General features: G+C 37.5%; 1 protein-coding gene across 1 annotated transcript in view; it reads right to left on the bottom strand.

Annotated features, from left to right (window-relative positions):
- The window catches only part of EYS (eyes shut homolog), a 959,435-nt gene that overhangs the window by 426,037 nt on the left and 506,674 nt on the right, over positions 1–26,724 (bottom strand). Inside the window, exon 30 of the mRNA XM_080584128.1 lies at positions 24,148–24,347. Within this exon, the coding sequence (XP_080440254.1) occupies positions 24,148–24,347 (200 nt within the window). The remainder of the gene's footprint in view (positions 1–24,147; positions 24,348–26,724) is intronic.

Here is a 26,724-nt window from a genome sequence, read left to right as displayed (position 1 = left end):
AATGGATTCCCAACGAACAAGCTAGGTTCAGGATACAGGTTAGCATCAACAAGTTTTAAGAGCCATCAGGCAGTTACCGTAACTGATCCCTGCTCAAAATTGTGATTCACAATTCTGGTGCTATTCTGTCTTCCACTGCGATGGCTGGATACCAAAGCAGTATCTCTTTTTGTGGTTACAGGTTTACTTGATCACCACGCAAACTGAACAGTAGAACAATTAAAGTGCTGCTCAGAATCCCTAAAGTAATGCTGGATAGTGGTATCATAGAGACTGGGGTAGCAAAGAACTCAGCTTGTACTGTGGAATCCTTAAGAGTGAAGGTAACTTGCGAGAAGGTAAAATGCAGTTGGAGAAATTCCAGATGAATTCACAGATACTACAAATCTTCTTACACACATTTTTAATAAAATTGACCGCATAATTTGACGGAAATGTAGAAACTGGCTGGGCCAAGTTTTTCACAGCATTTCCATATTTGGGTTTTTGGGTTATTTATTACTTCCCTTTCCTTTGGGGGTGTGTGTGTGTGTGGGGGGGGGGGGGTGGAGTCTCATACTGTTGTCACTAACAATCTTTTTCATAGAAGATGTCAAAGTGACAGTAGCAAGTATGTATGTATGCTAGCGGGAACATTCTTACTGCACTGCTGGCTACTTCATGCAGAAGGAAACTACTTAAATGTGAGTGAATAAACATAAAGGACTAATCACACAGCAGGACTAGTGCTTTGCACCACCTTGTGTAATTAAAATCAACTATTTCCTTACGCTAATCATTTAATTCCATCTGTTGAAATCCTGCCACCACATGTCTAATGCAATCATACAAGTTGTACTTCACGGTGTCATTCACATGTCTACCACGCCTACGAATTTCTTCTCATGTCTAACAGACAGAAATTCTTCTGCCTGTATGAAATCACCTGAGAAGGGTAGAGAATCATGCCATCAATGAAGAAGGTAATATCTTCATAAAGGAAATGGCACTCATTCTAAAAAAAAAAAAACACAACCAAACAAAAACCACCACCCAAAAAAAACCCACAACTGCTTCATTTCTTAGCCAGAAAAAATATGTACAAGAGAAACTTTCAATGAAAAATTTATGTCATAGTCTGCCCTTACCTGAAATATTTACCACACAGACGAAGCACTATTAAAAATACTATGTGGCTACAGAAAGATTGTCTTATACATGATTTACATGATGGATTCAGCATTTTCTATACTTCAACCACTTGACTTTGTAATCTATACAACGGCCATTCAGCAGATTTTGTGTAAGTTTTCTGAGAATGTAGTTCAACAGGTAAAAAGATACAGTCACACAAATATATACATAAATGTACATAGCATACACATACACATACATTGCATACAAGCGTATGGCTTGAATCTTCAGCTTTCCGAATTACCTGCATATATTTCTGCACTTTTAGTTACATATTAGCCGCAAGAGGCAGCATCTGGAGAAAGTTTATTTCTAAACAGAGGTGCACCACTAAAACTACATCCAAATGACTGTAAAAGGAGTCTGTTGCAGACTCCTTTCTCTTCTGAAGAAACTCTTGCCTGGCCTGTGCCAGGTCTGCAGACTGAGATGGTAAGAAAAAGGCATCTCCTCCCCCAGCAAGTAAAACTGCTCTGGCGACTCCCAGGCACTCCAAATGCAGTGTACGCTGCTGCTGCAGGTGTTGCTTTGGCAGCAGCATGAGCTTAGCTCCTAAAAATGTTCAGTTATGATTTTGTCAGACTGCCAACTTTTTTCCTGAGGAGAAAAGCAAAATGGCTGGGGCTGAACTTTTAATGTTTTGCTAGCATAGATGCAGCGAACACAGAAAAAAAAATCACATTCCCGTCCAACACAACTCTGAGAACAAAAACCTCTGGGCAGACATGATTTATACAAGAAAACGATTCCTGGTAGTGCTATGGGTTATGCCATCCAAGAAGGCAGTTTCATTATGGTGGAGAAAGACTTTCCTTCACAGGTAGATATTTCTCTAGTAGAAGGGTTTATTGGTATCATTGTACGAGCAAACTTGCTGCAGTCTCACAGACTGAAATTCAGTTGTAACACAGTGGGATTTCATAAGACAAGAAAAGACATCAAAAGGAAAGAAAGACAAGAAAAGACAAAAACAAAAAAGTTGATCTTGCTCAATTTCAAAGGCTACAGCAAGTAAGTGTGTTAGATCAACTTCAAAAAGAAAGGTCAGTAATTTCTAATCACAAAAGCTGACAGTTTAAATGGAAACGTTGATTTCTGTTATAACTATATCACATATATGTAAGAACATATACACATACACAGAGAGATGACTCTTTTATACTGTATATACAGATGTGCAGGTGCAACTGGCTGTTTTTCTAGAGAGCACAATGTCAGGCCCTATAGCTAAAACAAAGATTTAAGGATTTCACTGAAACATTACTGAACTTTCTATGCTGTGTTGCATAGCTAAAATGGGAGCTAAAATGAAAAAGCTTCTTTACAAAGTTTATGTTTACTTCTTGTACCACTTTATGAAAATTTCAAAATCATTTTGCTTAACCAGTCCCTGACCAGAGGGGACCTTGGCACCTACAAGGTTGTTTCTCACTCCTCTTACTCTCCCAGCTGCTCTGAGTCCGCAGTTTTATTTTGTTTTTTCCCTTTCTTAAATCTGCTCTCACAGAGGCACAAACAACATCACTTATTGGCTCGGCCCTGGTCAGCAGCAGAACCCTTACCTAACATGCAGGAACTTCTAGATCCTTCTCACAGAAGCCACCCCTATGGTTCCCTGCTACCAAAACCTTGCCACGTAAACTCACTACAGGAAGGCATTCAGTACCTCAGCCTATCGCACGTTCAGTATCATCAGGCCCCCTGCCTCATCCAGCAATGGGTCCACATTTTCCCTAGTTTTCCTTTTGTCACCGATGTACTTGCAGAAGCCCTTCTCATTACCCTTGACATCCCTGGCCAGATTCGATTCCATTTAGGCTTTAGCTTTCCTATCTTCATCCCAGGACTCTTGGACAAGGTCTCTGTATCTCTTCCAGGTTACCTGTCCTTACTTTCACCCTCTGTAGGCTTTTTCTGCCTGAGTTTGTCCAGGAGCTCCTTATTCATCCATGCAGGCCTCCTGGTGTTTTTGCCTGACTTACTCTTTGTAGGGATGCACTGCTCTTGAGCGTGGAGGAGGTGATTCTTGAACATTAGACAGCTTTCTTGGACCTGTCTTCCCTCCAGGACCTTATTCTGTGGGATTCTTCCAAGCAAATCCTTGAGAAGGCCGAAGGCTGCTCTCCTGAAGTCTAATGTTGTGACCTTTTTCTGCACCCTCCTTGTTGCCATAAGGATCTTGATTTCCATCATTTCATGGTCACTCCAGCCAAGGCTGGAGGGAAGTCCCTCCAAAATATCCCAGATCCGGGCCCAACAAGAAGCCAACCTCTGTAGTTGATAGGTCAGTTGTTTTTATAATGGCATGATGGTGGCATTCTAGCACCACTCCTATACACTTCTGTTTGTGCTAACCTGCAAATTCATGTTTGTGAGATGTATTTCCGTAAGCATTTTCTTACTATTTCTATCAATTTGAATTAGTTGCATGCTTTGATTTGCCTACATTTACCACGTAAGTCTCAAAAGACTGATCCTGCTACATTTTAAACTGAACAGCATATTGTACCTCCCAGTCTTATTGATTTTTGTGCTCTCACTTTCAGATTATGCTGTGACTCAACAGGTATAAGGTTCAGAAATGTGGCCTATGCTTAATAACTTCTAAGAGCTGCCTCTAGAAAATTCAGTGAGTAAAGAACACAAGTTAATGAAATGTGTAAGTAGTAAATGGTAAGGTAATACATGAGAGAACTGTGAAGGTCATGAGTGCAGAATGGGTCTAACCATGGAAATGCTAAATGCTTTCTGAGAAGCACCCAGTACTCAGTAATGCTTATCTTGGCTGAAATTCGCTTTGATACCTTTTGCAATAATAGGATTGATCCTTGTTCGTAAGCTTTCAAAAAGTACATTGAAGGGGCTCTGTCCTCTTGATTGGTGCTATTTTCTGTTCCTTGGTTATATAGCATATTGCTTGGAAGGTACACAAACTAATGGGAACTTCTGCAAAAATTACTTAGATACATTTTGCTTGAGAGAAAAAATATCTCAACTGTAAACAAAGATCATAATTACAACAGAAATTTACTGACTTTTAAAACGGGGGTATCGTTTAAAAAATAAATATTGTCTGCATGAATGTTATACATCTAAATAGTGAATGTTAAATATTTGATATTTAATCCTCTCATATCACATACATATCACACTATTGACTGGGACATTCAAGAAGCATTGACAGTTGCATTGTCTTCAGTCTGTGCAGTTATTTTTTAATATAACATTTTCAATGCTTACATTTTCAAGAGTGAAATTCAAGAACTTTGAATCAAAAACAGTAGGTGCATTTATTAACATCAATCCCTGTTATATCTCAATATTTGTGCCCAAATATTTATAGCAATGTACAAAAGTCATTACTTATTATTTGGGTCATTAATTTTTTTTTCCAGGTAAAAGCATACTTTTTATTATTATTATTTTATTTACAGTCATAGAGCTTAATAGAATAACTAAAAATACGTAACTTCAATTCAGTGTATGGCATATTTACTGGAAATCTGCCTTTTCCTTTTTAATTTCTCCAGATAAATTTTTCTTTCACAACATAACTGTATATATATATTCATATATATATATATATATATATGGGTGTGCATAAAGATATATATAATATAGCTGATGTCAGTTTTCATCCTGGAATAGAATTTTACTGTATGAATCATGAGCAAAAGAAATGTTTGAAATAATATGCCAAAAGAGTACACAGGATTCTTCCATTCACCGCCAGCTATTGTTGCCCTTCTATTTGAAGAATAGATGTGGCTTGGAGAGGATTTTCTTTATTGTTTTGAAGCAGTTAGCTTTGAGTATAAAGAAAACATCACGCTGAGCAGCATTCATTCTCATTTGAAAGCAGGCCGTGCATTCAGCTTTGTTCTCAATTTCCAAATAATCCTAGCAATATGCACCACACATACTGCTTCAGGCCTCTGAAAGGACTCATACTGGTAAGCATCCCTTAACTCACTTATCTTATTAGTGGTCTAGGCTTGTCTTTCTTTTACTTTCATTTCTAATTTTGCACACCTGCCACAATCAGGCAACCAAGAAGCCTGTCTATGCCATTAACGTTGACCCTTTTTTTTTTTTTTTTGGATAGAAACACAGCTTTTCCCTCAAAACAAAGTGAAAAATGGTATAATCATTGCAAATTCTGTCATTGATTCTCAGAAAGTATCCACAGCTATGAAACAAAAACAAATTAACTGTCAGTGTGATAGTACTCAGAACAACTGATTTAACTGGATATTGTCATCATCGGTACAACTTCCATTTCTGAGAACACGACATAGAAAAGTATTTAGATCCCGTGTTCTTCTATCCCCAAAGCTGGCTATTGTTCTATGCCAGTGAGTCATACACACAACTTCATACCTCAAAGGCCCTCAAAAACAGGAAGCACTGACTTTCAGCTCTCTTCTTTCAGTACTGTGCATCAAACAAATAGGAAAAAGAGAAGACTTAGCAGAAGCAAACCATGATGTACTTACACTTGGTATGTTGTATTCTATTCACACACCTCTAATTAAACCACAAGTTCAGTGAAGGGAATACAATAAATTGGGGGCCAGTAAAACATTACACAGACCATTCAGTTAATCTCAATTTGATTATAAAACAATTACAGCAATAATAATCAACTATCACATGCACTAAGGTGGTAGGATGCTATTACCAGATCTCTCTTACTGATTGGCATTCAACATTTGTTGACTATAGAAAGACTTCTGACACTGTTCCCCACAGCATTCTCATTTGTAAACTGAGAAAATCTGAGCTAGGTAACTAAATGTAGACGAGCTAAAAATTAGCTGTACTAGCAGCCTCACGAAGGAGTAACCATGAAGCTCATGTAAGAAGGACTGCAATGCCCTGTTGCTGAGTCAGAGTGAGTCCATGCTATAATATAGAGCAAAGCGAGTAGCAGTTCTGCTGAAAAATACAACCTGAGGGCTATAGTGGACTGCAATTTACATTTGAGACAATACTACTTTCTCAGTGCAGACAAGGCAATCTGCACAGTGGCTTCTGTTAGGAGCAATAGGGTCAGTAGATCAAGGGAACTTACCAACCTTTTCTCTTGGCAATGGTGTAGATGTCTACTGTGTCGAGATTTGGCCCCCCCCCACACTCCCCTGCCCCCCTGCTGTTAAGCAACATAACAGAGTCCTGTGCAGAGTATCAAAATACTCAGGCATACAGGTGACGTGATCTACATGGAGATGCTGAAGGAACCAACTTGTTTAATCTTGTGAAGAGGAGGCCAAGAGTGAGTGATCTAACAACAGCATGCAACTTGGAGTGGTACAACAACGATGGAGAAAAATTCTGTTTGAGTTATGGAAGAAAATACAAGAAGGGCCAAAAGTCACAGACTGTGAGTGGGAAGGTTCAAGCTGTATATTAGAAAAACATCTTCAGAGAGATGGTGGAGTTCCCGTCTTTGAAAACTTGCAAGATTTGGGTAGACAAAGCCATGACCTGATCCAGCACTGACAGTAATCCAACTTTAAGCAAAAGGTTGCACTGGCAGTAGTCCAATTTTAAGCAAAAGGTTGCTTCAAGCAAAATTTTTTATGATTCTGTTATTATTTTCCCTCCTTATTTCACAAGACCTTTAAGAGCAGACCTTTTATTACCAGTCTAATGGAACCTTTGGAGAAAAGTTGGACTGTAGAGGAAAAACTCCATCTCTGTAACTTTTACTTAACCCATGATATTCTGTTATTTTCTGAGTGGCTGACCAGTTGATGGTAGATGTGCTTTATTGTTGTTGGTGCCAAGTAAGATGGTACCAACCCAGTATTTCCTGCTATGCTGTCAAGCTGCTCTGTTTTCAAGCAATTCCCTTCCTTGCTGAAACGGAGATGTGATGGGGACAGTGATGCTTGTTCCTACTGGAATGAGTTCTCCCATTCCTGTAAAACTAAAATTAGTAAACTTTGTAGATACAGTTAATGTTCTTTGCTGTGAAAGGGGACAAGAAAGGACTATGGCCAAGCTACTGTTTTGTAATGTCCTGAGATGCTTATTCGTATCTTTATCATTCATACCCAAGTAAGTTTAATTATCACTGAATCATCTTTTGCCACATTTTGTTCAAATGTAACCACTTCTGTGCCAGTACTTTCATCCATGTCTTTCTCTTTCTCCAATATTTTTCTTCTCCTCTAAAGTTTTCCCCTCTAGCCAGGCTCTTTAACTGTAGTATTCACAGTAGGAAGAAAGAAAAAAAGCTTTGATCCATAATTTAGCTATCCTGACAGATGGACCCCGTGGTACGGAGCCGTGTGGGAGCAGTTCTTGAAGAGCTGCTGCCTGTGGGCAGCCCCCGCAGGCTCGTTCGGGAAGGACGGCATCCCGTGGGAGGGACCCCACGGGGAGCAGGGGCAGAGTGACCCTGAAGGAGCGGCGGAGACGAAGTGTTAGGGACTGACCACAGCCCCCATTCCCTGTTCCCCTGTGCTGCTCAGGGAGAGGAGGTAGGAGAGGGTGGATGGAGGGAAGGTGTTTTTGACTTGCTTTTAGTTCTCGCTGCTTTTGTCTGCTATCAGTAGGTACTAAATTACACTGATATTCCTTATCCTGAGTCTGGTTTGTCTGTGATATTAACTGGTGATGGATCTCCCTGAGCTTATTTCAACCCATGAACTTCTTTTTAACATATCTTCTCCCCCCCCCCCCCCCCCCCCAAGAGGTCCCTTTCACCTTCAACCATTCTGTGATTCTGTGAAATATTAGCTCAAATGTATATGGGGTTATTTAATATATATTATGTGCATACATATATTTATTGATATAACAAACTTACTGATACAGTGATTCAGTAAACAAAATAAATCCCTACTTACTAGCAGGTAATACACATTTCCCTTTGAAGAAGGGAAAAAATAAGAATATTTATGACAGCATTTTTGACAAATGTTTTCAGATAATAACTTTTTAATAAACTCTATTCATTATAATTATGAACAAAAATGAAAAGTTCCTCCTTCTATGGAACAAGAAAAACAGAAAAGCACTTATTAATTATTTTTCCCTTTGTAAAAATTCAGATTTCTACCACCTACTTTTTTTCCCCACTGATTTCTGTTTTATTATTCAGCCAGCTTGCACCAAGGAAGTCCAAACAGATCCTCATCTACCCTATCTGGTAGACTTCCCACTGGAAAGAGCTTCAGGAAACAAGCGTATAAACTTCTGGGATTGCACATCAGTGATCTATAAATTTATTTTTTCAGTTAAAACTAAGTTGGTTCCTAAACCTGGCAAGACCTGGAATAAAAAACAGATTCTTCTCATTTATTTTCAGTGCATGCCACCTCTCTAGAGGAGATACTTGCAAATGATACGATTAAGGCATTGCACAAGCTTCACAGCATCCTGCTTTTTAAAAATTTTACTAAGATGACTTCAGTGTTTGCATTGCCAATGTAGTACCTTGAGTCCCATCTTAATTTCTGAACCTAGCCAGCTGCAGATATTGAAAATTGTTGAGAGATTTACAAAAAACAGTGCAAAGCAAATTAAAGTTCTAACCAGCATAAATGTAGAAGTGGGATGAAAACTTGCTTAAACTTTATGACATTGTGCTATAAAAAAAGTCTTTAACCTTTTTTAAACCTTGCATCAAACATCACTAAATAGCTGGAAGGAATATAAAAGGAGACACCTGCTTGCTGACAAAAAAAGAAATCAAACGTACTCAAGAAATAGACTTTACTCTTCCAGTAAATGCCAGAGAGCATTCACCAAACACAACCAAGGAATTCTCAGAAGTGGAATGAGTTGAAAAGAGCAAAACAGCCAAACCTTAGAATGAGAGACTGATTTTTTTTTTTTTTTTTAGTTTTTATTGGCCTTTTTCAATCAGTTGAATATTCAGTATGCAAAAAGAATATATTCATTCCAGTGAAGCACTGTGAATGACAAATTATGTCTTCTGTTCCCTACTTTCATTAAAATTAACTAACTTCTGGCACTATTTTACAGTTACTTGGAAGGCAAAGGTGGACCCGTCACTTTTTAGAAATGTCTCTGTTCCTGTCTATTATTTAAGACCAAACAACAGTTATATTTCCTACAGCAAGAGCATCACATGGAAATTAGTTGATGAGAAATCAGAAAAATCCTAAGACTACTTAGTGAGAAATAAAGTATATAGTGTTTGAAGTACATATTTGAAGTTCATGAAAGAAGCCAGAACATCAACAACCTTGCAGGAAGCAGCGTCTCAGGGAATACCTATCCAGAATGACAAATACTTGTTTTGGAAAAATAGTTCTGGAAGAAGTTCAAGAGGGAAGAAATATACAGCAAGTATACATGACATATACAACATTTTTACAGATCAGATTTATCACAGATGAGCCATTTTTAATGGTGGGCATAAATGAAAGTTTGGAAGGGCTTATACATTTTATGGGATTAAGAAATATCTATATTTAATCTAAAAATGTTTGAAAATAATCTTTGGGAAGGATCTTAACTTTATGCTTCAGGGTAATCACTTCCAGTTACCCATTAAACTGAGATCTGCACGTGGTGGTAAATGAAGAGTTGGGAAAAAGAAATCTTGTTTATCTACTGAGTCCTTCAGGCATTCCTCAGAAGTCTGGTTACAGTATAATAGAGAACAAGATGAAGCTGAGGTCTGATGTTAAATGGCATTTTCTGTCTTCCACGTTGTCTGCCCAAATTCCCTCACACAATAACTAGCACAAAGAACTACGCACAGAAATTAAGACAGAGCTACTGGAAGTGATAGTGACAGTGCACAAGAAAGTTTTGCAACAGCGCTCAAAAGCTGAGGAAGAGTATTTTACAAAGGTTGAATGACTTGCTTCTAGCGCTAGTGCTTCCTAAAATAAGATTACCTTCATAGATAGAGAAAAGTAAAAATCTGTTCTGGGAACCATGGCAGCCATTACCTGGTACTATAGGACAGTAAGGGGAAAAGTTACCCCACTGAGATTAATTTCTACAGAAAAGTACTATTTCTCCAGTGCAGATGCATGGAAACTTTGTGAAAAGACCACTGTCCTTTAGCTATGTCTACAAAACTGAAAATGAGGGTTTCAGTATGAAACCTTCAGGAAAGAATGAAGCACCTCAAGTAAAACCATGTACAGACATGATATTTAATTTCAGTTACATTAATACGTGCATTTCACGATACTTTAGAGAAATTCAAGTAGAATTACATTTTATGTCACTTTTGGACACAGAACTCAATACCTTTTATACACTTTTAAATATGAGTAGAGCTTAAACGGTAGTTGTTATTAGAACAAACACACTAACTTCTGGGGACCTTGCAAGGAGTAAACTTCTTTGGTAAAGATGCCACTCTTATTTAGTGATTTCAGCAGAACATGTCTGAGAATTTGTTATAAACAGATGCACTATTTTTGATTTCCACAAATTTAACTTAAATGCCACAGGAGAGGCAGTTAAAGGTATTTTTGCATTCTACACTAAGCAGAATGGATCATGACCATTTTAGGATCATGATTATTTCAGATAACATTATTCACATATACACTGTAAAGATAAACAGACTTGTCGTAACTACTATTACCATCCAGACAGACATATGTAACAGCTGTATCTGGTTCTGCCCCATCATTTTTTTTTTTTTAAATCTTCCTGTTAGTTTGAAAGCCTAAATTATTACTATTTTTTCCAGCAGAACTGTAGAGAATGCAGAGAATGTGGGAGCTTAGAAAGCATCTCCTCAGCAAACTGAGGCAGAAGAGCTGAATCTGTCCTCAGCTTCAAATCCAGGTCTTACTGAGAGTTCTTGGAAATTTTACTTTTCATTTGGAAAGGAATACCTGACTTCCTCACCATATTCTCCATCTCGGCCTGTGGTATATGGTTTTCAACGTAAGTGTTAGTATTATCTACAGTTGCATATATCCAAGAAAAACAAAACAAACACAAAACAAGACAATAGGGTGAAATAGCATAAAGCAAGATCTGCCTTGAGCCACTCTGTTCTTGCATGAAAACAATGGCTACGGTCTTTCTGCTTCTTTATGGAAGAGGCTGAATATCAATACTTAGTATTTAGCTTAATCTTAGATATCCAAACTGCTTCTTAAAAGTGTATCATGCTGTAGATAACTATTTATTTTTGCACTTTATTCCTCATGGAAATTAAGTGTATTTAAGATTTTTTCAGAAAAGATACAAAAACCGTAATAAGGTTCTTCTACAAGAGGTTCTATAGAATCTTCTTAAAAGCAAATGAATGAGATGTAGTCCAGTGTAACTTAGATATTTACACCATTCTAACACGATAGATGTTTAGTCAAACTGCCTTCTCAACTAGGACAAACACAAGTGCTTTCATAAATTTTCATGGAAAGACTGCTTGCCTAATAAAGACACCTTAACACAAGCAAATAAAATTTCTCTCCAAAAGTTTCTGAAGTCATTCTCTCTCCACTGATGATACAGGCTCTAAGACACTTGTGAAGTGCCTCAGTGCTTCATAAAAAAGCGACCAAATTAGACAAACTAATCCCACCTTGTGTTTTCCATGTCCAAAAAATATCATAGATTATTTAAAACTGTTGCTTATTTATAAACACAGAGTCAAACAGTAAGGTAGTAACTAACCATATTCATGCATACTGACACACACATGTGCCTGTCAAATATTGGAGACTAACTCTGAAACATCCATTTTCAATGCTGAAATTGGATGGAAGATCAATTTTTCTCATCATTCTGGGTTTCCAAAATGACAGTTACCTGAACAATGCTCTCCTTTCCTTTTTCCTTTTCTTTTCCCATTTCAATGTCCTTTTCCTTTTCTTTCTCCTTCCTTTTCTCCCCCTCTCCTTTTCTCTTTCTCTTCTCTGAAAAGTAATAATCTGTACACCTGAATAACAAAGTGAAAGAACTTGTGCAAAAAAAAAAAAGGTAAAAAATTTAGTTAAATCTTACTTTTTTCAGACCTAATTTGTTTTCTCAACTTCTTCATGGAGATTGTAACAAAACCAAGGAAACGCAAGCTACACCATAACTTTTTCATATAAAAAATAAAAAGAAGAAAACCTGTGAGAATTATTATTTCATACAACAATTTTAAAGAGATTGCCCTTTAAATTCTTGAGGCAACCAACAGTTTATGGAGAAGTGCATGCAGTTTGGAAAAACCCCTTCTTATATGGACAAGTTTAAATACTACTACTTCTGTATTTGTTTTAAAATAAGAAATAATAGTTTCTCTTGATTTTTTACACTTCTAGAGACTATTCTGCATTGTAAAAATTGACATATTAATTTATTAAATCATGAAGACCCTCAGGAATTCTTTTAAACTGTATCTTCTCATCTGAGGTAACAGTTTTCATAGACTCTTTTTTTAACTTATGGACTGGTCCTCGAGATACAAGGTAATAACATTTCTTACATTCATAAAATGCAAGTAGGTTGGCATCCTACAAAAGAGTAAATAAAGATTTTTAAACAATAACATGCTAAAGAAATTATCAAATAACTTCTCAATATAAACAAATATATTTTTAAGTTATAATTTTTATGATAGATCTACTGCTGTTTTTGTTAACAATTACTACTATAGTACAAAATAATCATTAACATGATGTGTTCCATTTGTGTATATGCACTCAGAGTATGTATCTTAAAAAGAAAAAGAAAAAAGAAGAATGCTACAAATATAGATTTTTGAAGACAGTGACAGCAAAGAGTATCAAAGGTGATGTTTTGTGTTTGAACTACTTGTGCAATATGCTTTGGTATTCTATACGGAATTCTGAATAAGCAGCACCTTACACATTAAAGCATTGTGACACTTTAAATCTTGTTGCAGGTGTTGGATTTTATTTGGGCGTGCATGTTTTGGGTAATGTTGAATTAAATATTCTCTGTGTGTGGCTAGAAAGAACTGAAATATTATGTTACAGGCATATTCCCAACTGTTCAGCCACTGCATCTTCTGTAAGGGGGGAGGTGCATGTGATTCCCAGTAGCTCTTCTTGTTTGCCTTGTAATGGCTTCTGTTTCACAAAGTCAGAAAACACCTTGATAAAAATGTATCCGTAGGGAAGGGATATCCTGTATCTTTCAGGCAATGCATTTTTAGAATGTTTGCCTAAAAAAAAAAGGCAAAACCACCAACAAAAATATATATATATAAACATTGGCAATATCCAATCAGATATAAGCTTTAAAATGGTTTTATTCCAAGACTGGACAGATGGGTGATTTGTACTGGATTTGTATTTTGGTTTTGGGTTGTACTTCTCATATTAGTTTTGTGTGCCTCATGTCCAAACACCATTGTCTGCACTACTGTAGACAATGCTAATCCTCTAGGATATTACACTTTACCAATGAATCTTAAAACTTTAAGTGGTAGGGAGACTGGGCAAGTTTACCTAGATGAAGTACTACCATTTTAAATATCACTAGTAAAATGCAACAAGACAAAACACGTATCTGTTCCAAATAAGAACCCTATAAGACAGTAGCCATACTTCTGATATGTTTCTTAATGCCTTGCCTTTCTTCATGTTCCACTTTTACAGCCTCTTAGCATTTCCAAGTTTTCCTATTTCTGTTTTCCAATTTAATTGGCAAAATTACTCTGTAGATGCTTCAAATAGTTTGATATAATGCTTGAATATCAATATAAATGTCCACTTGAGTGACAGAATGCTGATTTCTCTGCATTTTAGAGCTCTAGGGGACACAGGTATAGCAGCTATTCCATCAGACACATTGCACACGTTAAAGATCCCAAGACACATTATCTGTTTGTTTTAAATACTCATTCTATATCCTGTGATTTTGACCTTCTGGTAAAATTGCTAGCATAACAGAAACATTTCTAAAATGGATGTGTTGCTTCTTAACAGCTATAAAATATTCCCTTAACTATCTTGCAATATCATAAAAAAGCAACATATCAATTTGCTTCAATCTGAATAAGCAAGGCATATATTCATCAAAACTGATAGAAAGTAGGCAAGTTAGGCATGCCAAATCTTCTTTTCAACAAGATTTCTAAAAACTATTCCTAAAATCATTCAGAACTATAATTCACTTGGTGAATTATTTTTAAATTACTTACAGATTTTAATTATGATTACAGTTTTGCTTCTAGTTGAAAGTGTAGAGATATGTTAAGAGTACCAGATAGCATATGCAGTTTATAAAATTCTCAGCTAACTTTGTATTAGCATGTAACAAATACAGACTATGGTGTACTTGTTCTCTTTATATATAAACTTGTAGCGTGCATATAAGGAATATGACTACATATACAGAAAAGTACAAAAAATACAGGTCATTATATGTATTTTTATTATACCACTTATTTTTGATATTATTGCATTGGTAAGTATTACGCATGCGCTTGTCATTATAAAATGGAGTAAATGGTTAGAAACTGTCATTAACAAAATCACCTATTGTCACTGGTCTCACAGTAAGGACAGGATTTTGATTATAAAAAGAAGTGCAATGTAATCATGCACATATATGATTATTTATGGGTTAAATAATTAAACATGGAAGTAGTATATGAACTTGCTAGTATGCCAACTTTATCTAACCACTCTACGTAGAAACTGCCATCAGCCACCTTAAGCATAAACGGAAACACCTGTTTCCTCTCCTCCCTGCATCAATAAAATGCCAGGCATTATTGCAGCAGGAACAGAAAGAAAACAACAGTACGCCACTGTGTGAATCACAGATTGGCCCATACCTTGGATACTGTAATTTTGTCTCCTTATTTCAATAAAAGTAAAACAGAAATTGAAAAGGCTTGGAAAAGAGCAACAAGGATGACCAGAAGCTGGGAAGTTGGGATGGCTTCCACAGGAGGAAGGACTGGGAAAGCCAGGAATCATTTGCCTGGACAGCAGGGGGCATGCAGAAATATGGGAATGGCCCACGAAAGCACGGAGAAGATGGCTTGGAATCAGCTCATCATTCTCCTTTTTCACATTCATATGAGGGGGCATGAAATAAAGCTATCAGGAGCAATGCTTAAAAAAGGAAAGTGGTTCCTCATACAGCAGGCTAGACCTGTGGGACTGCCTGCTGAATGGTATTATCATATTGTCTCTCTTGTTGCAAGGGATCTCTGGACACTGCCTAGCTGAAGACCCCTGCTCAGAAGAGGAGTTTATATAGGTTCAAGGGAAGACTGGGCAAGTATTTAGAGACTCACTATACTCTACTAAGCAAACCACAACATGCTCAGGAACCCCCCTATCTATTTAAAGAGGTTCTGATGTTCCACTCAGTCGGAGTCACTCCTTCTGTATCACAAAATGAATTTCTTCCTACCTTTATCTCAGTGCTCCGAGAAACTTACATAGCTCTGTGTAATGTGTACACTGCGGCTTTGGTCAGACCATGTAAACTGTCTATCATCTGCTGAATGAAAAGAAGCCTTTCAGTTAACAATCTGGCAACAGGAGCATGCCTTTTCTGTTACACAGCACATAAGATCCGAGTGGCTCTCAAAATGAATACTTTATCATTAAGTCACTCTTTGGGTTGATGAGGGCACGCAGCTGTGCAAATGCTTCACAAGTTCAGGATTTTGAAGTACGGGAGAAGCTTTTTACTACTGCCTGGAGGTACAGTTGACACACAGAGTTCCAAAGAATAGCTTTTTCTCCTTTGGGATGATGGACTGAATGTATACTATTGATAAAGAAAATTTCTGTTTAAAAAAGGAACAGTAGGTGGCATTGTGTCTTGCCATCTAGTTCACTAGGAAGCCGTAAGGGAAACAATAATTTAATACATATTCCTAGCAGCCAAAGTTGGAAGTGTTCACAGTGCTTTCTATCACTGACAGGCCCAATTTCAAAATTTCAATCTTACTTTTTCAAGGTGGACTCCAGCAGTACAGCAATATATGCGTTTGTCAGCTTCATACTGGACTATCACAATTTGCCAAGGACAATTTCATACAGAGAAATGCAAAGCCCCATTAATGTAAAGTGTGGCTGCAACCATGTGAAGATGTATTTCTTCAAGACTGAGCTTTATTTTGACTTGCAATCTGCAACATCTTTCCATTTAAATAGATGGCTTTCACTTATCAAACAACTTTGATTTTTCAAAACCACAGGGACCAACTCCTTTTGCATACAATGAAAGATTAAATAACAGAGGTTTTTAGGATACAGACGCCTTGATACACGTTGCCCTGCCAAGACTGTGCACCCCCAAACTCCCACAATTATGTGCTACAATCTATTGTTTAACTCATATATGCTCTAAGACAAGGCATTCTGTTTTACCATTTCTTATCTTATATGCCCTGTGCATGACAAAGCTAGAGCATGACAAGTTGTTCAGACTCGTTTTCTGCTCGCACAGTATCCCCACTCTTCAATTGTTTTTGTCTCTCTTCTGGATCCCTGCAGAGGCCCCAGTTACTTATGAGGCCTGGTTCTCCGGTGGGACATCTTGATCACACAGATCGAGCAAATTAAAACACAAGGGAACTGGAAGCAAGTTATTCTCAAATCTGAGCTCTGCTTCCTTATCAGCTGAATGCAAGAATATTAGTGTATTGATTTCTGTTTATTTTTACCAGCTTTTCCTAAGCAACAGAGTAAGAAGATTGTAGGACAGCTTTGGTTTTTAATTCCATGTTCTGCATGTTCAACTTTAAATAAAGAAAATGTATACAAAAATGTAATGTAACATTCATACAATTTGATTTGACTGATAGAAATAAAAGGGAGGAGTGGTAAAAAGGAGAAAATGAAAGACTTTTCTGTACTATGACTGCTTTTGACAATGTTATTTGCTCCTTTAACTTTGTATTTAAGTAATATTGTATAATAATCTTTTACAAATGGTAGCAAATGCTTGATTAAATATATGTTAAAGATCCTTGCACCTTTCTCACATACGTGTGGACTATAAAGAGCAGTATCTAGCCTTTCACTACTCATCGTTGAATTCATTACAATCACTTCATGGTCACAATTAAATCATAGGATCATAGAATATCCTGAGTTGGAAGGGACCCACAAGGATCATCCAGTCCAACTCCCGGGTCCCCAAGGGACCACCCAAAAATGAGACCATGTGTCCAAGAGCATTGTCCAAACGCTTCTTGAACCCTGACAGGCTCGGTGCCATGACCACTTCCCTGGGGAGCCTGTCCCAGTGCCCGACCACCCCCTGGGTGCAGAACCATTTCCTAACATCCAGCCTGAACTACCCCTGTCCCAGCTCCATGCTATTAAAAAAAAAAAAAAAAAAAAAAAAAAAAAAGAGTGGTTGATTTCAAAATAAACATTTAAAAATAATTGCACTTCATTTAGAGGAAATGTAGAACAATCTATTCCTATTTTAGAATTCTTCCGAACTAAAATCTCATGAGCTCTAAGAAAAACCTTGACATCGTGTTGATCAGGTATTCTGTTGATCACATATTTACTCATAGAATACCCTTGGAATACAAAACTCAAATTCACAGAAACTGCCTTATAAGTATAAACTAATCTCTGACAGATGACTCCAAAACAGTTTCTGTTTTAAACCAAATTATATATCAAATGTAATCAAGAAAGTAGATTTAAAAAGCACTGATCTCCCTTTATGAACCAAAGGATACGATCACACTTACGTCTAACCCTCCACATTTCTAAGACCAAAAAAGTTACATTATGGCACTAAATATTCTGAAAAAAAAACAACAATTTGGAGCTGATGATGAAAGACATGACATAAAAAATTACCTGTTTTGCCTAGTAAAAACATTACAAAAAAACAAATGTGCTAAAACTTGCTGGAAAAGTAATATGAAGCAACAATATTCAACAATTTAATCCAAGACAAGAACTGTCATAATGTTGTTGGCATTATTTTCATGTGATCAGGCTGAAAGCACTGCACAGATAACCTTTCTGAAAATAGTATGACTTCTGAACCTAGTCAGCAGGAAGGACCTGAAAAGCACATTTGAGAAAGGCTCTATGCATGCATGGTTGGAGAGGGAGATTTTTTTTCCACTTTTTAAATCCCAAACCAAATATATGAAATGGTCTTGGGACCAAAATATGCAGAAGTTGGGAAGAACCAACTATGGATTAAAAATAATGAAAAATAAAATCTGGTTATTTTCTGTAGAAAGTCCTCAAAATTCCTATTACTCAATATATCAACCATATGTAGGTTGTGTTGGATTGTCTACTGAAAGCCCCTCTGGGCTCCATAATAGCTTTATTATTAATTTGCTAATTTATATGGTGTTCATTGTTGTGGCAGCCAGTTGCTTTAATTAAATACGCAATACAAAGCAAGGTAGGTGGGCATTTCAGATGGTGATCTGTTTCCTGAAGCCCTGATTTAGTGGCAGTCTGCCCAGGATAGAACTGAATTACAACTCCCAGCACCTCTCTCATTTCCAATGAGTTGTTTTAAACAACTATTTTAAGTTGATATTTCAGATAAAACACAATTCAAGGACTATCCCAAAGGGTATTTTTCATATTAATTTCAGGAAGCAGCCTGTATGGTTGCTCATGTAATTGATTCCCCCATAAGTCAAGGAGAGTTGGACCATTCACAATACCACTGGGTAAAGCATCACATACATCATAGCTGAAGCTGGCAGCGCTGCCCATAGTTAAGGCAGCCTGACACTTAGCCATTACTGGACACTTTTTATTACTTGCTATTTCCAGTTTTACCAACCACAGCAGTACAAACATCTGAAAGGAGATCCTCAAAATAAGGAGACTCTAAAAGACACTGGGTTTTTGTCTTTCCTCCTGTCCACTCCACAGAACTGTGTGACGATTGGCAATACTAAGACTACCCATTTGTTCGGAAGTTTGTGGCATTCCACTTGAGTAAGAGCTGTTTTTCCCTTATTTTTCAATTACTCTCCTTTTCCATTCTCCATGTAAGTACTATTCTCCAGTTTGCACATGAGTTGTACTCAGATTTCTTAAACCAGGTGGAAGGAATGGTAGAAAAGGAGGAATGCTCACATCACAGTATAAGCCTGCCTTAATGTGTTTTATTTTTTTTCCCTCAATGTTTAGTATTACTTGTAGGCCTCTGGCTGCCTGGTTCTGTGAACTGTAGGACCATGACCCGTGGAGCAGCAAATTTCCTCATGTTGCCATCAAAACTGTAAGGTATCAGTTTTATCAGCTGCATGTTTATACGTTCATCAGGCTCGGTGGAATTCATGCCACAGTACTGAGAAAGTCAGCGAGCGCTATTGCAGACCTCTCTCAATTACCTACCACAGGTCTTGGGAGTCTGGGGATGTCCCCGCTGACTGGAAACTAGCCACAGTTACCTCAGTGTACAAGAAGCGCACAAGAGGAGACCCTGGAAATTAAAGACCTATTAGTTTAACTTTAGTACTCCAAAATTATGGAGATGATTATCCTGGGCATCATTGAAAGGCACTTAAAGAACAACATAATCATCAGACCCAGCCAACGCAGGCTCACAAATGGAAAGCCCTGCTTCACTAATTTGATATCCTTTTAGGATAAGATCACCTGGTTAGAGGATGGAGGAAAGGTGGTGGATGTAGTTTTTCTGGATTTTAGCAAGGCATTTGTCTCTCACAGTATCCTTCGGACAAATCGTACAGCTGTGAGATGAACAGGTACCCAGTACACTGGGTGAAGAACTGCCTGAACAGTAGGGCTCAAGAGGTTGTAGTAAGTGGGGCCACATCTAGCTTACGGCCAGTCACTACCGGTGTTCCCCAAGGCTCAATCCTGGGGCCAGTGCTGTTCAATATTTTTATCAACCATCTGGATACTGGAGTTGAATGCATTCTTAGTAAACTTGCTGATGACACTGGACTGAGAGCTGCTGTTGACGCTGCTGACTCTTGAGGGATGAGAGGCCTGGCAAAGATATCTAGGTATATGGGAACACTGGGCCATCAGCAACAGCATGGAAATTTTCCCCCTTCTTCAATCTTCTCTTCCAGAGGCCCACCCAGCATCACTCCCTGGCTCGGCTCTGGCCAGCAGCGGGTCCCTTTTGGAGCTGGCTCTGATTTGACATGGGGCAGGTGCTGGGCTCTGCTCACAGAGGCCTCCCCTGCAGCCCCCTGCTACCAAAACCTTGCCGCATAAGCCCAATACACTACTGAAAGAGGCATGCAGAAAGAAAAAGGATAAACAGATGGTTGAAACAGTTGAGTGTTACCCTGATAAAATGACACTTTAAAAAGCCATACTTGTAAAACTTTTCTTGTATGATAACAAAACTTGTTCTCCTCTCATATTCTGGAAAATGATGTCAGCAATCAATGCAAATATTTGGTTAAATTACAGAAACCATTAAGTCCTGGCAGTCCATGGGCCATTTGCCTTGTTAATTCTGTTGAACACTAATGAAACTTCATAGCTTCTAATACAAGGACTCAAAGGAAACCAGGTGGAAACTGAGCCACAGACTGTAAGGAATAAATTTGTTTCTCCATCTGAAAACATGAATGACCATACACTATTGGTTTTATCATCTGTGTATCCACTCTCGTGATGTTAAGAAAGGGATATCCACTCAAAGGTAAAGCTTTTACACCATGCTAATCACAGATATTCTACAAAAGAGAAATAGAGATTAAAGCTGCACATACTAATATATTTGTTCAACATAATTCTCAGTATATTTTTCAGTGTATTCTATCTAAAATTCTATTACAACTTTGAAGTTTTGACAAATTGTGTTAACAGAGAACAAATTTAGCGTTTTCCCTCAAAATTAATAGTATTCATCTTACAGTTTTAATTTAGAATTTGATAATTAAGGCAGGATACAATTAAAGTTAATGGACCTTAAATGTAATGTCTACAAATATGTATCCAGTCACAGTTAGGTGTCTAAACTTTGATTATAGGCAATGGAGACCTAATGAGCAATAGTCAAGAGAGCCCAGGAAGCAACTCATCTCAATCTAAATTGGCTATTCAGTTGAATTCATCTGTAGGCTACTGTAAATATATTGATCAGTATTCTATCGATTTTAATATGAATATAGTCATCCAAAGTGTTAGAGAGTAGAAGAAAACAACACTTAGGTGGAAAGCTTACGTGGAAAGTATTGAACTATGAGATGATCATTACCACTCAGGTCTGTGACCCTGAAACTATGGTAGATAGTTCCACTGCAGTATCAGCTCAGCGCATGGTATAAGTAAAAGCAGTAAGATGTTAGGAATTAAAAACAGAGGAATAGAGAAGGAGAAAAAGCATCATTATGCCACTGTATAAATAAGGTTTACCCACAGCTTGAATACAATGGGAAATATAAAGTCCTGTACCTGGTCAGAATAACCCTATGCACCAATACAGGCTAGCTGCCTGCCCAGCTCCATGGTTTGACTCCGTTGTTCAAGAACTGAGCTGAACAATGCTTGTGTGTAAAACTAAGCATTACTTCTGGAGGAAGTGCTCACCAAGCCACTTTCAATAATTTACCTGCAGTCCTGGCTAACTGAGGAGGTCCCACTTGACTGGAGGTCAGTGATTGTGACTCCAATCTACAAGAAGGGCAGGAAGGAGGATCCAGGGAATTACAGTCTGACCTCGGTATCAGGGAAGGTTATGGAGCAGATCAGCTTGAGTGCCATCCCACAGCTCATAAGGGACAGTCAAGTGATTAAATGCAGACACAGTGAGTTTATAAAAGGCAGGTCCTGCTTAACTAACCTGATCTCCTTCAATGACAATATGACCCACTTAGTAAATGAGGGAAAGGCTGTGAGTGTTTTTTTACTTGGATTTTAGTAAAGTGCTTGAGGTTTAGTAAAGCTGTTTCCCACAGCATTCTCCTGGAGAAGCTGGCTGCTGATGGCTTGGACAGGTGTACAGTTCCGTGAGGGAAGAACAGACTGGATGGCCGGGTTCAAGGAGTCACAGTGAATGGAGTTCAGTCCTGTTGGTAGCCGGTCACCAGTGGTGTTCCCCAGGGCTTGGTACTGGGACCACTTTAGTTTAACAGTTTTGTCTGTGATCTGGATGAGGGGATTGAGTTGCACCCTCAGTAAGTTTGCAAATAGTACCAAGTTAGGCAGGGCTCTAGATCTGCTTGAGTGTAGGAAGGCTTTGCAGAGGGATCTGGAGAGGCTGGATCGATGGGCTGAGTCCAGTCGCAGGACACCCGGCAAGGCTAAGTGCCGGGTCCTGCACTTGGGTCGTAACAACCCCATGCAGCGTTACAGGCTTGGGGAAGAGTGGCTGGGAAGCCCATCAGGCAAGGGCCTGGGGGTGCTGGTTGGCAGCTGGCTGAGCATGAGCCATCAGTGTGCCCAGGTAGGCAAGAAGGCCAGTGGCATCCTGGCCTGTATCAGAAATGATGTGGCCAGCAGGACTGGGGAAGGGATTGTCCCCTTGTACACGGCACTGGATAGACTGAACCTCCAATACCATGTCCAGTTTTGGGTCCCTCACTACAAGAAGGATCTGGAGTTAGCTAACTCCACACTCAAGGTTTAGCGTGTGCAGAAAACAGCAACAAAGCTGGTGAAGGGACTAGAAAACAAGAATAATGAGGAGAGGCTCACTGCTGCTCACAACGCAGTAAAGACTGGAAATGCTGAGTTAGGCTGGTCAAAAAATAGTGGTCAAGAACTACTGCAGTGTGCAGTAAGGAAATAGAACAATTTGACATTTATTAAACACTAATATAACATGTCCAAGTACCTTATAAAAGAGAGAAACTAAATGAAAGAACATATTTCAGACAGTGTTATGACAAAATAAAAATGAGAAACGTTACTCTCCAGTAATGTTGGTTTTCACATGGCAAGATATTCAGTCCCCTATTTCATGCAGAAAGACTGCTTCATATCCTTTGAGATATTTTAACATATTTCCACTAGCTTCACGTATTTTCTAAGAGACTTGAAAATTACAGGGTTAGTTGGAAATGACATTTCAACCTTAGCTTCATTTTAGTACCATGGTGACTCTGATGAAGGTACGTCACATATTTAAGCATTTCTTATAGTTTCATCTCTGACTGTACATTATAAAGCTATCAAATTGTTACATCCAGCTAATAATCATTATTCTTGCCTCATCATCTACAGTTATTTTTTAAATAAAACTATCATCCTTAAGCTTCACTTCTGGACATAAAACAAAATCCAGATATCGAGCACATGATTGTATATGGAAGATATTTCTGCTTCATTGTCATATAAGTTTATAAAGTGTTTTCTTAGTATTTGATATTTCTAGAAGTATAGCAATGGATCAGGAACCTAGATAACAATTCTGAGCTGATGCATTTATTATATGTAGTAAAGAATAATGTATACAGTCTATGAAGTAGTTTAATTTTAAGGGAGTTCTGCTATAGTAAAGTGCTTAAGCTATGAGAGTGTATGTATTTAGCCAGGGAATGATGATGCTGGATCACAGCACATTTCTTTGGACACATGACTGCACAGATAATACACAAACTGTTATGTAAATTTGCAAATTAATAGCTCTGAGTACAAAACACAGGAGCATATATGTATCTTTAAACACTGATTTTCAATTTTTAGGCTCTGTTTATGCTTTAAGTTTCCACATATAATTCTGAAAAGTATTAGAAGATAATAATGCAGAAGATAACTAGAAGATAAAAATAAAGGGCCTGATGTTAAACAATGAATGGCTTAAAATAATATTTTTGAGCACCATACTAAGCAGTTGCATTAATTTTCTAAATTCTTAAGAGCTTCAATATTAAAAAGTGATGTTTTTCTGAGTTACAAAAAGTCTGAAATGATATGTGGCCACATCATCAAACTGCAATAATTAACTCTGATTATTTTATAACATTTTCAGTCTGCTAAGTCCCTTAAGTGGTGTCAAATCCAATTGTGTTCTTATAGTGCACAGAGCAACACTGCCCTGAAATCTTAGCAAATCGATGGTTATTAACTACAGCAGTTAAATGGCAGCATTCTTACTAACCTGCAGTGAAAAGTTCTTCCAGGACCATCAGCACATACACCTCCGTTGTAACACAGAACTGAGCTCAGCGTAGGTTCACTGCAGACATCAATATCAACTTCACAGAACTTGCCCGTGTATCCACTCAGGCAAATACAAACAAATGCATTAACCAAATCTTGACAAGAACCTCCATTAATGCAGGGAACAGATTCACATTCCTGCGGAGAGAAACAACAATGCAGTGCCAACACAGCTTTAAAGCACGTTATTTATTCATTCATGTCTACGGCAAGTGCAAGAAACTGAGTCTGGAGATTAGGAAAGGAGTAATAGACTTTTTAATGTCTGATATGCAAGAGGCTCAAATTTTGGTCGATTTTTGTTTATATAGAGATGGTTTGATTACTGCTAATACTCTTGAAACTATGCTTGCTCCTCCTGATTAATCTTGGAGAAATGCAAATATATTTTATATAAGAAATCTTACAGATGTAAGTATGTGCTTCCTACTCGCGATTCCTTTTAGAACTTAAAATTTAAAAATATATATTAAAATTTTAAAGAATGCTTTTGAGCTGTATTTCATACAATCATTCCTTCTAAGTTTTTAAGTGCTATCACAGTGAAAAAAGCCACATTAAGACAATTCTGGACAGAATAAATAATTTATACTAACCAATGTATATGAGCCCCATTCTATCAAATATTTATTGATAAATGCTAACTTTTTGATTATCAATTAATGCGTAATATTGCAAACAAGAACATGTAGAAATGTTTGTGTGTTCACATCATAGCTATTCCCTCTGATACAGTTAATGTGGAAGTCATCAAATTCAAACCAAGAAAACTAGCCACAAATTACTGTTTGGGTAAAATTAGACAAGAGTATAGTTTGTGCGATTTCCAGTGCAAATATGTGTTTTTACCCTTGAGCATATAAACCTACTTTTTGCGTATATCCGAAAGAAGTTTTATTTTGCTGCTGCCACCCAAATAGTATAGCTAAACCCAGTATTTTAAAAGGGAATTTATTTTCACAGTACTTAAACTTGAGAAGGTTTGATTTTTTAAGGATATCCAAGGGCACTTAGATTTCCTGCCGTTATTGCAGTTGCTTTGACAGAATGTAAATTCAGATACCCACAGGGAATTGTGAGAAAACAACTTATACCCAGCTGGAGAACTTATAGGGAAATATATAGGATGATTTATTAGTGAGCTTTACGTAAACTAATTGAATTATACATCCCATAGGAAAGTTGGGGATAGTTTTATAGACTGCCAGGACTTCTGAGTCTAGAAGTAGTCTTTTGCAATATTAATTGAATTTGGTGTTGGCAAACATAAATCATCTTTGTTTTGTTTATACAAAGATCACAATTCACAGTTCCAACTTTCCAGCTATTTTTTTCTATTCCATTAACTTATTTTAGTCTTCTTAATTTGTATTTACTTGTACTGCTCTCTACTTCTACTTTTTTATCTTTGCTCATTAGCAGAATATATTAATAATCTATCAATTAATGGACCGATGATTTAACTAATTATAATTGAAAAGATGTAATTCAAACAATAGCAAAATCATCATCAAAAGTTACTAAGTATAATTTCAAAGCTCAAACAAATATTCACAGCCTTGGCTCAGTATGCCATCAGAGTCATATCAAGTTACAAACTTACTGTAAAACCTTTTTGTTTTCTTCTGTGGAATCTATTTTTCTTGTAAAATCTTATAAAACTGCCCACAGTAATTAGTTTTTACAGTAGCACAAAAAGCAAATAGTTTAGTAGATGGGATTACAGTCAAAATCTTCTGGATTTCTGTTTGTTATAATACATTACACACCTTGGCAAGCATATCAACAATTTCACTTCTGACTTCCTTTGGAAGTTTTGGGTTAATGCCATCTGGTCAGGATGACTCATGTATGCCTTGCTTATGTACTCTGCTCAGTAGTTCCTGAGTACTTTCTTCAAATTCAGTTAGATGATACAAGCGTCAGGTATGCTCCCTAGCATCTTCAGTAGTAAGGACTGTTGCAAAGAATTCAATGAGATTCTTCGTGCTATGACCTTATGCTGTTTGAATGCCTACCTTTAACTTTTGCCCCCAAGCAATCTCACCAGTTCCCAACTTGGCTTCCTGGCTTTGATAAATGTAAAGAGCTTTTTACAAGAATATTCTTTAAAAAGGCACATTTCAATTTATTTTTCAGGTTTTTGAATTTTCAACTAACATTTAAATTAATGTCTTATGAACTTCTCTGTTTTCCTAATTTGGACAAGCTTTCTGTTTGTTAAAATACGAGTTAAAACCCCTGTGGCAGCCTTCTTAAGTTTCCCATTAATTCATTCAGGGGTTTTAGACCACTTTGTGTTCTTGAATTGGGAAACACATTTTAGCTGGGCTTTTAACACATTATTTGTTAATAGCCCCTAGGCTGCTTGTAGTTTTCTTGTGGATTTGTTTTTTTCCTCTTAAATCACCTGACAATTACATGCCTCGTTTCTATTGAGTCTCCTTTCCTGAAGCTGAATGTCCCTCTGCCATATTAATTTTGCATGCTCTCTCATACTACATTCATATACCCA

This window comes from Anser brachyrhynchus (genome assembly GCF_964034855.1).
Source record: "Anser brachyrhynchus genome assembly, chromosome: 3".
NCBI lineage: Eukaryota > Metazoa > Chordata > Aves > Anseriformes > Anatidae > Anser > Anser brachyrhynchus.
The sequence above is the reverse complement of the archived record's forward strand: the minus strand, read 5'-3'. Positions and strand labels throughout refer to the sequence as shown.